Consider the following 14593-nt stretch of genomic DNA (forward strand, 5'->3'; position numbering starts at 1 on the left):
CTTACTTTTCAATTTTTCACATATATTTTTACAGTTATGTAGGTTCAAGGTAGGAAGGATGGAAGTTATATGAGCAGGCAGGATATGAGACCTCTTTTATTAATCCTATGGTTTTAGAAAGTACCTGTAAATTGCAAAAATAATCAGATTTTTAAAATTTCCACCTTCTTTTAAGAATTCCTTTAGCTCTTGAGAAAAAAATTTTGGAGATCAGGAAACTGATCTTCTCAGAAAGAGAGGAGAGAAATTATTTATAAATGATTCAGAAGTCATGTCATATCTATATGTAGAATCTCCTTTCAAGTTGCAAATTTTGAGTGAATGTTCTATCAGTCAGAAAGCTCTGTCCCTTTCTCTCTTTTTTCTATGGTTTTACCATTATGCATATGCTACATCTTTTATAGTTGTCCCATAGTACTTGGATATTCTATTCCCTGCCCCCATTTTTTTTCTTTTCAGTTTTGGAGGTTTCTATTGACCTATCCTCAAGCTCACTGATTCTTTTCTCAGCTGTGACCAGTCTACTAATGAATCCATCAAAGGCATTCTTTACTTGTCACCATGTTTTTGACTTCTAGCATTCATTTTTGATTCTTTTTTAGAATTTCCATCTCTTTACTTACAATAAACCATTTGTTCTTGCAGATTGTCTGTTTTTTTTCCATTAGAGCCCTTAGCATGTATTAAGTTCCTAGTCTGATAATCCAACATCCTGCCTTATCTGCGTCTGCTTCTGATGCTTGCTCTGTCTTTTCAAACTATGTTTTATGCCTTTTAGTTTAATAGTCTTGAATTTTTTATTGAAAATCAGGCATGATGTACCAGGTAAAAGGAGCCCAGTACTGGTTCCTGCAGAGGTTTCTGCAGGTGGGTTCCTAATGTGGTAAATTGTAATTCTCTGTATCCTGTCTGTCACCCCAGTTTTGAGGACAATGGTTTGCTCTGTGATCTCACTTCTCTAATGGATCTAAGAAGAGTCGTTGATTTTTCAGTTTATTCAGCTTTTTAATTGTTAGGATGGAATGGCAACTTCTATACTCTTTACATGCCAGATCAGAAATTAGAAGTCCTCAGCCTATATTCTTTAGTTGCAGAAAATGGAAACCTTCCAGCTAACTTAAGGGGGGAAAATAATAATAAAAAATAATAATTTATTGAAGACTATGGGTTAGTTCATAGATTGCATAAGGACGTATTGCAGATAAGTCATGAAAAGTTTAGAATCCAGAGAAGCTCTGCACTTTCAGGCCTACCTTGAGTCACATGCCCACCCATAGCCAGGGAAAGCAGTCCCACCGAAGTTCCATGGAGGGGGCTTTCCTAAAAGGAAATTTAGGGTACTCCTAGAAGAAGCAGGGGATACATTACAGGGATAAGTACCTTTGTCCAGGGAAAGAAGAAACCAAGCAGCTGCTGAAGTTCTGGCCCACTTTTGATTTCTTCTCACTGAAATGGAAGACTACAATTAAGCTTTTAGATCAAAGACTCATACAATTCCTATTCAATGTTATGATTCTGTATATACTTTATATTGAATGGATTTTGGTTATTAGGAGCTGAATCTCTATAAAAAATTCTATAAACTATGCTGATATGTGGGAAAGCCACTTATTGTTTCACCTGACACATATTCCAAGTTTTCACATGTTGCATCTCTCTTCTATTTTAAGATGACATTAAGGAAAAATTTTATAGGTAACTCTCTTCTTAACGTGTGTGTGTGTGTTTTGTTGTTGTTGTTGTTGTTTTTGTTGTTGTTGTTGTTTTGCTTTGAAATAGATCCAAACTCTCTAAAGAAGCTGCCTGATCCATAACCTGCTTTGTCTTCGAAGGGAAATCGAAGATAAAAAATCAGAAGCCCGGCAAACTACTTGACAGTGATTGGTTGGAGAGTAAAGAGCGATGGCTTCTTATTTCTAGCACTCTTGAACACCATCTTTTTCTGCTTACCTGTTGTATCAATTGGGGTTCAGTTGCAGACAACAGAATCCACTCAAGCTAGTTGGGGATGAAGGGGATTTATTAGCAAGCATTGTTTGGCTTACAAATCCACTGGAAGGAATGGGGGAATAGATTCAAGGTTGAGCTTCCTAGAACAAGAATTACAATGTCTCTGCTGTGAGCCAGGGAGCTGACAGGAAGTGGTAGAACCAAGCTGCTGACTAAGTACTTAAAAGTACTTAAAGTATACTAATGTAGATGGTCTGTGCTCACACTTTGAGAAAATTGACTTTGGATATGAGGAGCAAGCAAAGGAAATTCTAAGAAAGTAGGCTGAGAGATGGGAGGAAACCCAGGGAGTATCAGGTCACAAGGGCCAAGGAAAGAGCTTCATGAGAAAGGAGTAGAAAAAGATCTAAGAAATGTCCATTGGTTAAGAAGGAGGTTGTTAGAAATCTTGTAAGCACCATTCCAGTGAGATTAATGAAGCCAAAATGCAGTGGGTGAAAAAAATGAGTGGGAAGTATGAAAACAAAGACAATGTATACCACTCTTGCAAAAAGCCTGACTGTGAAGGAGGTGAGAGGCGGGTATCGTTAGAGTGTGACATAGTGGGGAGAGGGTTACTTTCTCTTTTTAGAAGATAGGAGAGACTAATAGTACATTTTTAAATGTTCATAGGAAGAATCTTATTGAATAAAAGTAGTTGAACATACAGGAGAACAATGGGCAATAGATAGACTGTGATTTATGAGAGATGGGAAGTGATAGAATCAGAGAATTGAGGAGAAAGTAGGAGTGGGAGTGTCAGAGGTATGAAATACCTGCAATGAAGAACAGGAGAGAGAGAAAGCAGTTCAGGCAACACAGAAGGGTCAATGGGCAGTATTGAGTCCTACACAAATCTGTACTTTAAAAAAATGATGTATTTCAAATATCTAATATGCAGGTCCTAAATTGTAGGACTAGCTAAGTAAAGTTGGAATAGAGGCTGTGCATATCCTCTTATTTATGGCTGGAAGATTAGCAAACCTTATGGATCAGTTAAGACGCTTCTAGTTACAAGGAATACATACAACTTAAACTGGATTGTAAAATGAAAGCTATTTATTGTCTCACATAAGGAAAAGTCCAAAAGTGCGTAGGCTTCAGGCACAGATTGATCAAGTTTCCCTTTGTGGTTTATTCTTTTTGGCCCCACTCACTCTTATGCTGGCTTCCCTCAGGGTTATACTTTGACTGGAAGCAGCAGCCAGGGCTGAGGATCCCAGAATAAAATGGAACCATAAAGGAAGAGTAGGAAAGGAAGGAGAAAAATAAATCCCTGTGTTCTTCCCTCTTCCTTTCATTCAATCTTCCACCATTTCTTCCCTTGGCAGGACCTAACAAAAAGCAAGGGAAACTAAAATCAGCTCCGATACAGAACAGATGAGGGGAAGGATGGGGAAATTGATCTTCAGGCAAATAGGCAGATGACAGGAATGGCCTAAGAAATACTGTGCGGCCAAAATGGGACCACACCCTGATGCCAGAAGAGTCCATGCGACTTAAGCAAGGCTAATCAGATACTCTTTCCTAGAAATTTAAATTGGGGGCAGACAGAACAGGGCCAGAAACCAAGTTGAAGTTGGCTCACTCTTGTAGCAGTGCCCTGAAGAGCCGCTCAATTGAGGCAAGAATTCCCAGTTTGAGTCTCTAGCACTGTTCCTGTCCTTCCTGAGGCACAGGTGGTCAGCTCTGCACATCTGTGAACTCCCCAGTATTTTTCCTACAGAGCTTTTTGTGCTTGAGAGATTTTCTGTTTCTGGTAACTAAAAAAAACTTGGCCTGTCATGGCACAATACATGATTTAAAGATGTAGCAATCACCACAGAGTTTAAGAACTGAAGTTGGATCTCCCTTGTTAGGGTTACTTGGGACAGAGATACTGCAAATTCACACACATCACCAGGGTTCCGGGGTAGCTGTGTTGTAACAGAAGTCCATGGACCACATGTGCTCTTGAAAATAGAGGGGTCTAAAAGAAAGCTTCATTACCTGGATTTGTAAGTATTTTCTTAGAAGATATGGTTTCAAAGTAACTCATGAATTTTCTATTTCATTTGACTAAAAAGTATAAAATAATATACTAAGAGTGCTTCTTTGGGACAAATTTACACTCTTCTCACTGCTTGCTGATTTTTGTAAAAAGAACAATGTTTTTTCTTATTGTGTGTATTAGTGTTATACATACTTAATATTAATTTAGGAATGATTTGTTAGCTGAAGAATATCTTCTGAACATACACACAGAGGCATACAAATAGAGTCCTAAACTCTATAATTTATTATTTCATACATTTGTTTTTTCAGCAAAAAAAAAAAATGCAGTTATACAGAATTTTATATTCAAGACCATAGAGAACAAATGTTTCAGGAAACCGAAATCATAGCAATCTACACAACAGAAACGAATCACAATTTTGTTCAGCAACATGCATAAAACTGACCAGAGTGATATTTCTATGGATTATTTTGCTTAATTTACAAGGTAATGTGGAATTATGAATAAATAATGTTTTCTGGCAGAATACGCTGATGCTTTGAAACCACCTTTTAGTCCCCGTATAGAGGTTCACACATCCTGAGAAAGTCCTTCTAGCTAGCTAAATACAGCTGTTTCGGATGTAGGTGATGACTAGAGTCAGGGTAGCCTAAAAATTTAGCAAGCAGTGGGAAAATATGATTGTTTCTTCCTTCATGCCCATATTAACCTTTACTCCCTTCTCCCTCCATTATCACCATTAAATGAAATAAACAAACAAACCTGATACAAGGAGGTATCTATTTGGTCACTGTTAAATCCTCCCTCTGCCTCTGACCTGAGAGGAAAAATGAGTATGGTGCTTTAACTAATGCCCTTTACTGCAAAAGGGGACCTGCTGGTTGTACATTCTTGTAAATCTGAGTACAGCAACCATATTTACTTAGTTTAGAAATGGGTGAACCTCATAAGGCAAATGGTTTGAGAAGGCCTAAATACATACGGAATCTGTTTAGAAACCTTCTGTCTTCAAGCCTGAGTTTGTAGAAACTGAAGGCTTCAAGGGTAGTGGCAATGGTCTGGGAGAAGGATGAAATGAAGAGAGTTCAGAGCTATAACACGTATTCTTTATTCTTCTTTCCACTCCAAAGAAACAATGAGCAGTATCCAGGGCTGTGGATTTTTTGGCCATATTATTCATGGTGGTTATATCCTCATCAAAGTGAACTGTATCTCATCCCATCATTGCCTTGACATTCAGTTGCTTAGTCAGAATCATTTTGCTCATAGCCTCAACAGAAAACCAGCCTCGTGGAAAAACAGACCTTCTGTGCTAAGCCTTGCTGGGAGGGTGAATTAAACGAAGTTTTTAAAAAGATGTAAATGTAGCCTTGTTACACACCTATAACATATCTGACAGTTTTCTTATTTTTAAAAAAATTGTTTTACTCTTCTTTACAATACACATTATTTACATTTTTAAAGACCTACTAGGTCTTCATCATTTGGGTAAGAGCTCAAGGTGATTAAACTTCCAGGACAAAGATGAGGCTTTCAAAAAAGCGCTGGTTCTCATCTATGTGCTAAGGCCTGTTTTTACAAACACATTGCTATTATAAACTTTTAAAATATAAAATTAGAATACTTCTTTAAAATTTTTTCCTATTTTTGTTTTTGCATTCAGCTTATTACAAAGATTATGCTTTCGAACTAGAGATGGACCTAAAAGAAGAGATGAAATTAATGTGTTTTCATATGCCCTTCATCTAGAAACAAGGGTTTATTTACATGGTGTCTTTTCTCCTGTCTTTTCTCAGTATTGTGGTGAGCTGTGAGGAGCAGGGCCATCTCCACAGCATGGTTAAATAACCAACTAAACACGCCTCCACTCCTATTTGAGTGCTTATTGCATATTTTAGGTGGAGCTGTAAGGCATGAGAAAGGTGGCCTGCAACTTTTACACATTTAGCACATTCAAGAAATTTTCCTTAAGAAATGCCATGTTTGGAATAGCTTCCAGAGATTATTCAAGAACAAAAAGTATTAAAGTTCATGCATTATATTTAGATGCACAATACTTTGGGGGAACATTTTCAAAATTTCAAAAAGGCTATTTTTCCATTGAGTTCAATAGTAAATAAGTGAGTGTTTTGTTGCATGTAGGTGTATGCTCAGAACTTTTAAAAGTCACATCCTACCAAAATTAACAGTTCAATGAGCATTCTTGGCCCCTGACCTATAAATAAACATTCTAATTCTGCAGCTTGTGAACAGACTCTTAAGAAACCATTCTAAAGCAAAACAAAAAAGCCTACAAACTGGTTAAAAATCTGTAAACCAGAAGTGCAATACATTTGTCCTTTTTTAACAACAATTTGTATTAGCTTTTTGGAATAGTGGCTAAGAAGATCTGACACCTATTTTCACATTTAAGAAATAATTATTTGTAATACCGAAGAAGTAAAACCATCAATAGGAAGGCAGGTAGACTCTCACAGAGGAATACAATGGTTCTCAGCTTCAACCAATGAATGCTTCCTTCTTCAGTTTGTCTAGGCTTGTTCGCTTTTTGTCAGAAGATATGTGACAGGGAATATGGGCAATCTTTCAAGAAAATGATTCAAAAGGTGATTTACAATTGGCTGGTGCTATTCCTTAAGGCCTCTTTGCCTTATGCCCTAATTTTATGAAAACAAATTAAGGACATTAAGCCAGGAGTAAGCATACTGCTCAAAATATACTGGGGCACCAGTGCTCAGGTCAAAAGCTGTAGGATGTGGTTAGGCTGCCAAATAAAATTCCTCGCCATAGGAGTTCACATGATTTTCTAGGGACAAAATTTAAAACTCAGGCAAAATTGTACACAGTTGAACTTGCTGTTCGATTCAGGCTGTATGACTCTAATCCTCCTTGTTCTCCCCTTCTCATACCTTCTTCCTTTTTTACGTCTGATACTTTTTATTTATAATATCTTCCAGATTCTTTTTCTAAGACATGTTTCACAGATTACAACACAAAGACCTTAAAGGAGGAAAAGGCTAAAGAACATTTATCTTTGGAAATGTAAGCATAAAAACTTAATTATGCTATCTATGAAATTCAGACACTTGATATCACATTCTAAGCACTTTGGATGAACCTTACATCATAATGTTATGAATAATATAAACCTTCCAAAAGTGACTTGTATTAGTGTCTTTGTTAACTAGTAGTGATGATAAAATTTTCAACTCTGTACATATGCCTGCAACCCTTTACCTGGATTGTACATTGAATTTTCTAATTCTTTTTTAACCATTAAATTCACAAAGGCCTAGAAGCAAACAGGAAAAAAAAGAAAAAGGCAATTGATTGTGGTTAAGTACATGTTAATTGAAATAAGATTCTATGTATTGCTCTTATGCAAATAAATGGGAGAAAAGAACCAAACTCAGTGGCTTGGGACATTCTGTTTATGGCCAAGATCAGAGTTTGGTGCCTGGCCTGAGGGCCTCTCTGGTGTTCCTACCCTTGTTCCACAAGCAGACAAAAGGTAATGGCTATAATAATGTGGTTGGATCCTTGCTGAATGTCTAACATGCAGTAAGTGCTCAATGATTACTAAAGGGATTGCATAAATGAATGAATGAAAATCAACTCAAAGGACATTGACAGAGTGAAGTCAGCTTTGGCAGACTTAAACAGATGAAGAACAATCCAAGATGATAAAAATTATTTAAGTAGCTGATAACATTTTGTATAAGATTTTATAACCTAAATTCGAGCATAGCCATATCTTACTTCACTCTATTTTACAATTATAAAGTAGTCAATTAAAAAATATATAACATACAGATAACATATATGCCATATATACACCATATATATCATACATAATCTCCAATTAGTGCTTGTGCTTGGCCATAGCCGTGCAAACTAGTAAACATTCACAATCAAGCATACAATCATCCCCTCATTCTAATGCCAATTTTAAAAATTAAGTCTGTTTCCTTGGACTGATGGTATAACCTTGAAATGGAGATAACTCCTCCTATAACTTTCTTCTGCTATATCTTTGTGCACGTTAACTAAATAAAGTTGTGAAGAGATTTGAAGATAAAAATCCCTGTTTTTATTGCTGTTAGCCTTCAGATTCAGCACCAAATCAGAAAAAAATTATAAAAATAACGTCTACCCACAAATTTTGTATTCTTAGAAATGATTCCTCTGAAGTAGCATGATGAATTAGGCTAAACGGTTTTTGACTACAAGCACTTACAGACAGGATTTATGAATGGATACATGTGAAGGCCACTCTGGCCAGCGCTGAAGCCCCATACTTTATTCTTGGGCTATTTATAGAAAGTGTATAGCCAGTGGAAAAGATTACATTTATTTTTACAAGCCAGTCATGACATGACCAAAGAACTCACTTCCTCTCTCTGGGAAGGTCATCTTCTTCAGCTGAAGGTGCAGCCGCAAGGAGGACAGGGACAAAAGGAACCCCCTTTAGTCAACTAAAAAGCATGAGTCAACCCCAGAGACCAACCCACATGGTGACAGGCATTGAATGAAGTCAAACACCTTCATTTCCCAGGCATGACTCTATGATGCTGCTTCTTAAGATGTCATCTAGATTATGACTAACAAGTAAAAATAAAATGCATTACATAATATGCTTCAAAATTCTACTGCCGAAATAGGTTGTACAGAGATAATGGAGTGCATTCTTATTTACCATTTGTCCTACATTTCAAACAGCTGAACACAATAAAGTAAAAATGAATTTTAAAAGATGTAGCAAAACGGAGAGTGTGAAAAAATATTTTTAAAGCTATTTTATTTTGATGACCATATTACCCCCCAAAATTTGTAATATGCCTGGACAGTTCCATGTAAATGTGGAGACTTCGTAAATATCTGCTGATTCTAAAATATCATTAATCTTGACAGAAATCTGATATAATTTAGCAAATAACATACATAGTTTCACAAACATCTTGGTCTCATGTATGTATAAGGAACCTATTTGCAAACATGACATAAAATGAAACCATTATTTTCCACTAGAATGTCCTTTTGTCAATGTTATATGTGGTTCGTAAAAACTAAGATGGTATGGAAAAGGGAAGGGGGAGAGAGGAAAAGGCGAAGGGAAGGAAAGTGAGTCCTCATTCTCTCTGGGACATACTGGGTGCTGAAACCTTTGAGGGGAAAACTGTGTCACCTTACTGAGCTCATGTATCATAATCACTTGAAAATGATATGGGTATGATTTTACCCGTATGTTGCCTATGTTGCCTACCCTCAAGGACAAAGACACAGGGCAAGAAATGAATTCTGTTTGCAGACTCAGATCTCCAACAGAAATTTTAAATGACAAACATGGGGTTTATTTCTTGTTCTCAAACTCATCGACCCTTTTAAAAGTCTGTCTCTTGAAAGTACCTTCCGAAAGGGGAGGTCCCATTTTACAAGGAAGCTACAAAATACTCATCAACCAGTTTTTCTAGCTTCCAAACATTCTTTGGGGCTCTAGAAGAGACAGTAATGATATATGCAAAGAAGATTGCACGTGGAAATATTCTGATCTCCATAACTGCCCTTGACTGCACGTATTGAATTAAGTTACAGAGAGGAATGACATGTGTGGTAGGCACAAATTCTCAGCCTCTGTAATCTAATAGGAATCTCCTTGCACTTTGCAAAAGGTGAGACACCGACACCCATCGGCAAACGTGCAAAGTATATTTACGATCCCATTAAGAGGCTCTAAATTAAATATAGACATATATGAAGCTAATTTTTGTGTTCGAATTAACACACAAGGATACTGGTTCCTCCAGGGAACTCTGCCAAGCCTCCTTGTTTATAAATACAGTAGCGATTAAAAGCATAAACAAAAACAAAAATCTTTTTAGGAACATCAGCCTACTAGTGCTGAGATAAGTGTTCATCTACCTTATGTGCTTGATCTAAATTATACCATGAAGTCAAAACTTCCCTTTCAATGATTTATTTGGCTCTTAACCAAAAGGACCTGTTGGGAAGTGTGATAAGTATTTAAATAAGCTACCTCAGTGGTTTGTGCTGTCTCAAGTAAAGGTTAGCGTTTATAAAAAATGTCTTAAATAACACTGGCTAATGTGGTTGTTAGAAAGGATCTCAGAAGTGTGTTCACGCATTCTCCGTGATTTAGGACGATCACCATTCATGACCATAGTCTGAATCCAAATGAGACTTCAGTGTTTAACTAGGCAATGATAACCTTATTTAACTCAAAAATTTCAGTTACAATTCAAGTAGTATGCTCTTGACTTTATAATATAACTGCCTCATTTATTCCTGAGTATTGAATTTTTAATTTTAAGCAAGGATAGATGGCATCAGGCTAGAACAGTGTCCTCTCACCTTCCCTGATAGCTGCATTAGGAACCACAGGCACATTAGTGAGTTGGCTCCTTCTCCTTGTAGAGAAGCCAAATGATCTGCATGTCCTGGGTAAGCTATTTCTGGTGCTACCAAAAAACTTACAACCAACACCATTTTCCTAACCTCCTGGGTGGAATGTTAAACCTTGATTAGTAGTAAAGTAAGAAAAGCTTACTCTAACTGCTCTTTCCTATGTTTGAGGACCAGTCATTTGGGCATTGCTTCAAAGGCACATTTATTCCAGTGGCAATTTAAATAAGTAAAGAAGAAAATAATAAGATTAAAAACAAAACAAAATGGGTTTTGTGAAATACATTAAAGTAAGTAGAAATCTGGGATCCATACAAACCACTGAGCTCCTCACCAATAGTTTAACCAGAGTCACTAAGGTAGAATAATTCACAGTTGTATTTTGACACACACAGGCCTTCAGAAAACACTGTTTAAAAAAGTAGTTGAGAACTCTCAAGCAGCTTGCCCTGATGTCCAGTTCAAGTGTACACAACGCAGAAGAGCTGCAAAAGTCAAAACTACACGACAAAGAAAAGTCAGTGCATATTACAGGCTCCATAAGTTAGGAAAAGTCATTGTATATATTACTATTTAAATAACATGAGAAACATTTTATAATTAACTTGTGTTCACATTCCATGCATTTTCTAGCAGGTTAAGCCCTGGGCTGTCTTTGTGCCCTTTTCCTACAAAGCTCTATTCTTTTGACAAATCCAAGCATTCCTCAGACCGAAATGGAAGTATCCAGTACTTACCCACTTTATTGCATACCTGACCTCACAAGGGCTACTTGTTATTACCGCTGGCACAGAAGACGAGCAGAAAATCAAAGTTTGGGGTTTTATTTGGGATTTTATTTGCTGCCTTAGAAAAACCCCTGGATGTCACAGACACTACCCGAATTTTGTCCGGGGCAAAAACCAGTGGCCCTATCCCTCCTGCTTGACCCACCTCCCTCTTCCAAAGCCCTAAGGTGCATTGAAGACCCGTTATCACATTGGATTTCTCCCCTGTGGTTCTGCAGCACCCTCCTTGAGCGAAGAAGGAAACACAACAAAACTTGAAAACAAACCAACAATAGCAACAATAGAAACTCCAAACAGGTAGGTAGACCAGCAGCCTCCTCCAAGGCCTAGGCTCACTTTTTACTGCAGAATTCGGAGCTGTTTAGGAACTTCTTAATGACCAGCCCCAGACAGACAACAAGCAGCAGCATGTAGCCCACGGTGCCTGAAAAGGTGGGCGCGGCAGGCGGCGCCTTGAGGAATTGGCGCAGGCCGTCCTCCACGTAGTACACCTGGTCATAGATGCTGAGGAAGGTGAAGATATGGAAGAGCTGGTGGCTGTGGCCAATGATGTCGAAGAGGCCAGGCTGGATGCGCTCGGGGATCTTGCTCACATTGAAGAAGGCAGCCACCACCAGCCAGAAGTAGCGACGGTAGAAGTGCACGAAGAGCGTGGGGTTCTCGACGCGCAAGTTGAAGAGCCAGCTCTCGAGCATGATGGGGCAGGCCATGCTGAGTGGCATGACAAAGACGAAGGTGCGCAGCGCGAACGGGTAAGAGCACCAGTCCGTGCGGCTCTTACAGCAGGCCACGGTACAGGCCACCGCCAGCACGAAGGCCACGGGCAGCACCAGCGCGCGATAGGCGGCGATGAGACGCGTGCAGTCCACGTGCCAGCCCAGGCGCTGCTGCACGTAAGGGGTCATCACTCTGGCATCCAACAAACTTAGGCCGGGCAGCAGGTAGTAGTAGTAGGCCACCGTGCTGCCGAAGCCGTAGTAGCTGATGGAAGCGTAGTCCAGGTAGAAGAAGGCGGCACGCAGGCGCAGCGAAAGGCAGCTGAACACGTGCGCGGTGCAGCTCATGGCGAAGGTCAGCAGCACGCCCGACGCGTAACACCACAGGGGCAGCAGCCACGGGTGGTGAAAAGGTACGTCGCGGCCGCTCAGAAAAAACAGGCGGCAGAACTTGCTCAGGAACAGCAGCAGCGGGATGAAGTGCGTCCAGAAGTTGAGCGTCTCGTTGGTAGGCTTCAGCACCGAGGCTAGGCATTCCTGCACCGTGCAGGGCAGCCGCCGGTAGCCCGATAATATGAAGCGCTCCACGAAGTCGTCGGGAACCTCGTCCCAGCGCAACAGCGGCTTGTCCGATTGGAGAGGAACCCTGGAGGAGGAAGGCTGAGGGCGCGAGGCGGCCTCCAAAGGCGCCTCGATCGTGGCCGGCGGGCCCTTTGTGCTCGCGCCCCGGGGCTGCAGGCGCCGCGGCATGGTGTCTGGGGTTTGCCTAGGACGCAAACAGGCGACCTCTGGCGCCGGCTCCAGGGCGCTCGGCAGTCCCCGCCGGCCGCCGTCGGAGCCTTTGTGCACGCGCCCAGGGCGTCGCTGCAGGTTCAAGATAAGACCTGAGCCTCTGAGCAGCCGTTTCTAAAGATAAATAAATAAATAAATAAATAAAGAAATAAATAAAAATAATAAATTTGTAAGAGCGCAGCGGCTGGCAGGGGCGCGCGTGGTTCGGCGGCCCTTTGGCTGAGATCCCTGCTACTGGCTCGCGGCCGCCCGCGCTGCGGCAGCGGCGGCGGCGGCGGCGGCGGCGCAGCGGACTGCGGCGGCGGCGCTGCTGCGGTGACTGGGCATCGAGCGGTGCGGGCGCAGCCGCCGCCGCCCCCGGCGCAGGAGGCGGGGATGTGGGAGCCGAATCGCTGGAGGGAAGGAGGGACGGGCACACGTAGGTGGGGGCGGGGACCTCCCCGGCTAGTGTTTCGCGGCCGCCTCGGGTGATAGAGTTGTCCCCAGTCTCGAGTTCCGTACCATCCCCCCTTCTAGGGCTGCAGCAGCCCGAGCTGGCCCATTAATGATTGATGCGGGGGCAAAGGCTACGCCAGCTACTCTGCTGTGCGTTCGGAGGGCGAGGGTCCGCGCCGGGGTTCGAAACCCGACAGCCACGAGGGCGTTCGAGAGGACACTGGGGAGCGGCATTCGCTGGGGACAGAGGGCTGCGGTGACGGTGGGGGTGGGGGGGGGCCCCAGGCGCTCCTCAGCCTGGCGGGGCGGAGAGATGCGCTAACAGTAATCTCCAGAGGTGGCGCGGCCAGAGATGCTCCGGAAATTGGGGGGCTTTGAGACCACGTCCTTTTCAGGGCTGTGTCACTGTCAGACACCTCGGACTACCCTCTTTTTTCTGTGTGTGTGCGCGCGCGCAAGCGCGCGCGACTCTCGTCGACATCACATCAAACCTTAGTTTATTACCTTTCGTTTAGCGGACTTATTCAGGTGCGTCACTAACCTCCCTTCTCCCTCGTCCTTGTCCTGTCCAAACGAACCATCCCGTAACTGACTTCTTGTCGCGCTCACCAGCCCTCGGGGGCCTCAGCTCAGCCATTCTAATGTTCTTGTATCTTTAACCACGAATCTTGTTTGAAGCCTAAAGTCCGACAGCTCAGGGTCGGCTGCTCAAAACCAGGCGATTCAGAAAGACTAACGATCTGAGTTTATTAAGAAGGGGTTCCTAAACAGAGCTGTGTCCCAGTCTAGGGTTGATCATAGATCGGGGAGGGCGTTAGTGAGGGAAAACTTCAAGGAGCAGGTGCATTTTGCACGAATTGAAAAGAGAACAGAAGCAATTCGTAGAGACTGGGAGGGGATGGCTTGGCTTATGCATAATTAACCAGAAGTACCTGGCAGGCTTGGGTAGCTGGAGGCCAGAAGAAAAGAAGACTGAAGAATCGGGGCCGGGGGCAGCGCGGGCGGGGGGAGGTTGTGTACACTGCGTGTGAAAATATGCCCTTGTGCCATGTAAAAACGGGCTAAAAAGCCTGTCTGCTCTAACACGTTTATAAACCATTTCACAGAAATTTCTCTTAGTGATGCTCTAGGGGTGTGACTGAGTCTAACTTGCGTCATGGACCTGCAGTATAGTGTCATGGCAACAGGAGTTAGCTATAAGGGACCAGGCTTGGTTCTAAGTGTTTTACAGTTTTTAATTTTTTTAGTTATTATTTTTTTTCCATTTTACAGACAAGAATATGGACACTTCATAACCATAAATAATATGCTCAATTGGTAGAAGGGGAGATTTGAACCTAGGCAAGCTGCTTCTAGATCTCATGTACTTAAACCAGAACATCTAACATGCCGCTTTGCTCAAAAAAACTAGGAAGGAAGGACAGTTTAATTTAGGAAAAGGCTTTCATTTTTATTTT

General features: G+C 41.4%; 1 protein-coding gene across 1 annotated transcript; it reads right to left on the minus strand.

The window, feature by feature from the left end:
• Window positions 1-4329: 4329 nt before the first annotated feature.
• PAQR9 (progestin and adipoQ receptor family member 9) lies at window positions 4330-12950 on the minus strand. The gene has a single exon (XM_039876490.1). It carries the CDS (start codon window positions 12657-12659, stop codon window positions 11526-11528), a length of 1134 nt encoding a protein of 377 aa, XP_039732424.1. The 5' UTR covers window positions 12660-12950; the 3' UTR covers window positions 4330-11525.
• Between the last annotated feature and the right edge of the window lie 1643 nt (window positions 12951-14593).

Source organism: Pteropus medius, unplaced genomic scaffold (assembly GCF_902729225.1).
Source record: "Pteropus medius unplaced genomic scaffold, Ma_sr-lr_union100, whole genome shotgun sequence".
NCBI lineage: Eukaryota > Metazoa > Chordata > Mammalia > Chiroptera > Pteropodidae > Pteropus > Pteropus medius.

Bases quoted from the DNA above. Each gene is read 5' to 3' on its own strand.
- PAQR9 (XM_039876490.1), bottom strand. From the start codon at position 12,659: ATGCCGCGGCGCCTGCAGCCCCGGGGCGCGAGCACAAAGGGCCCGCCG.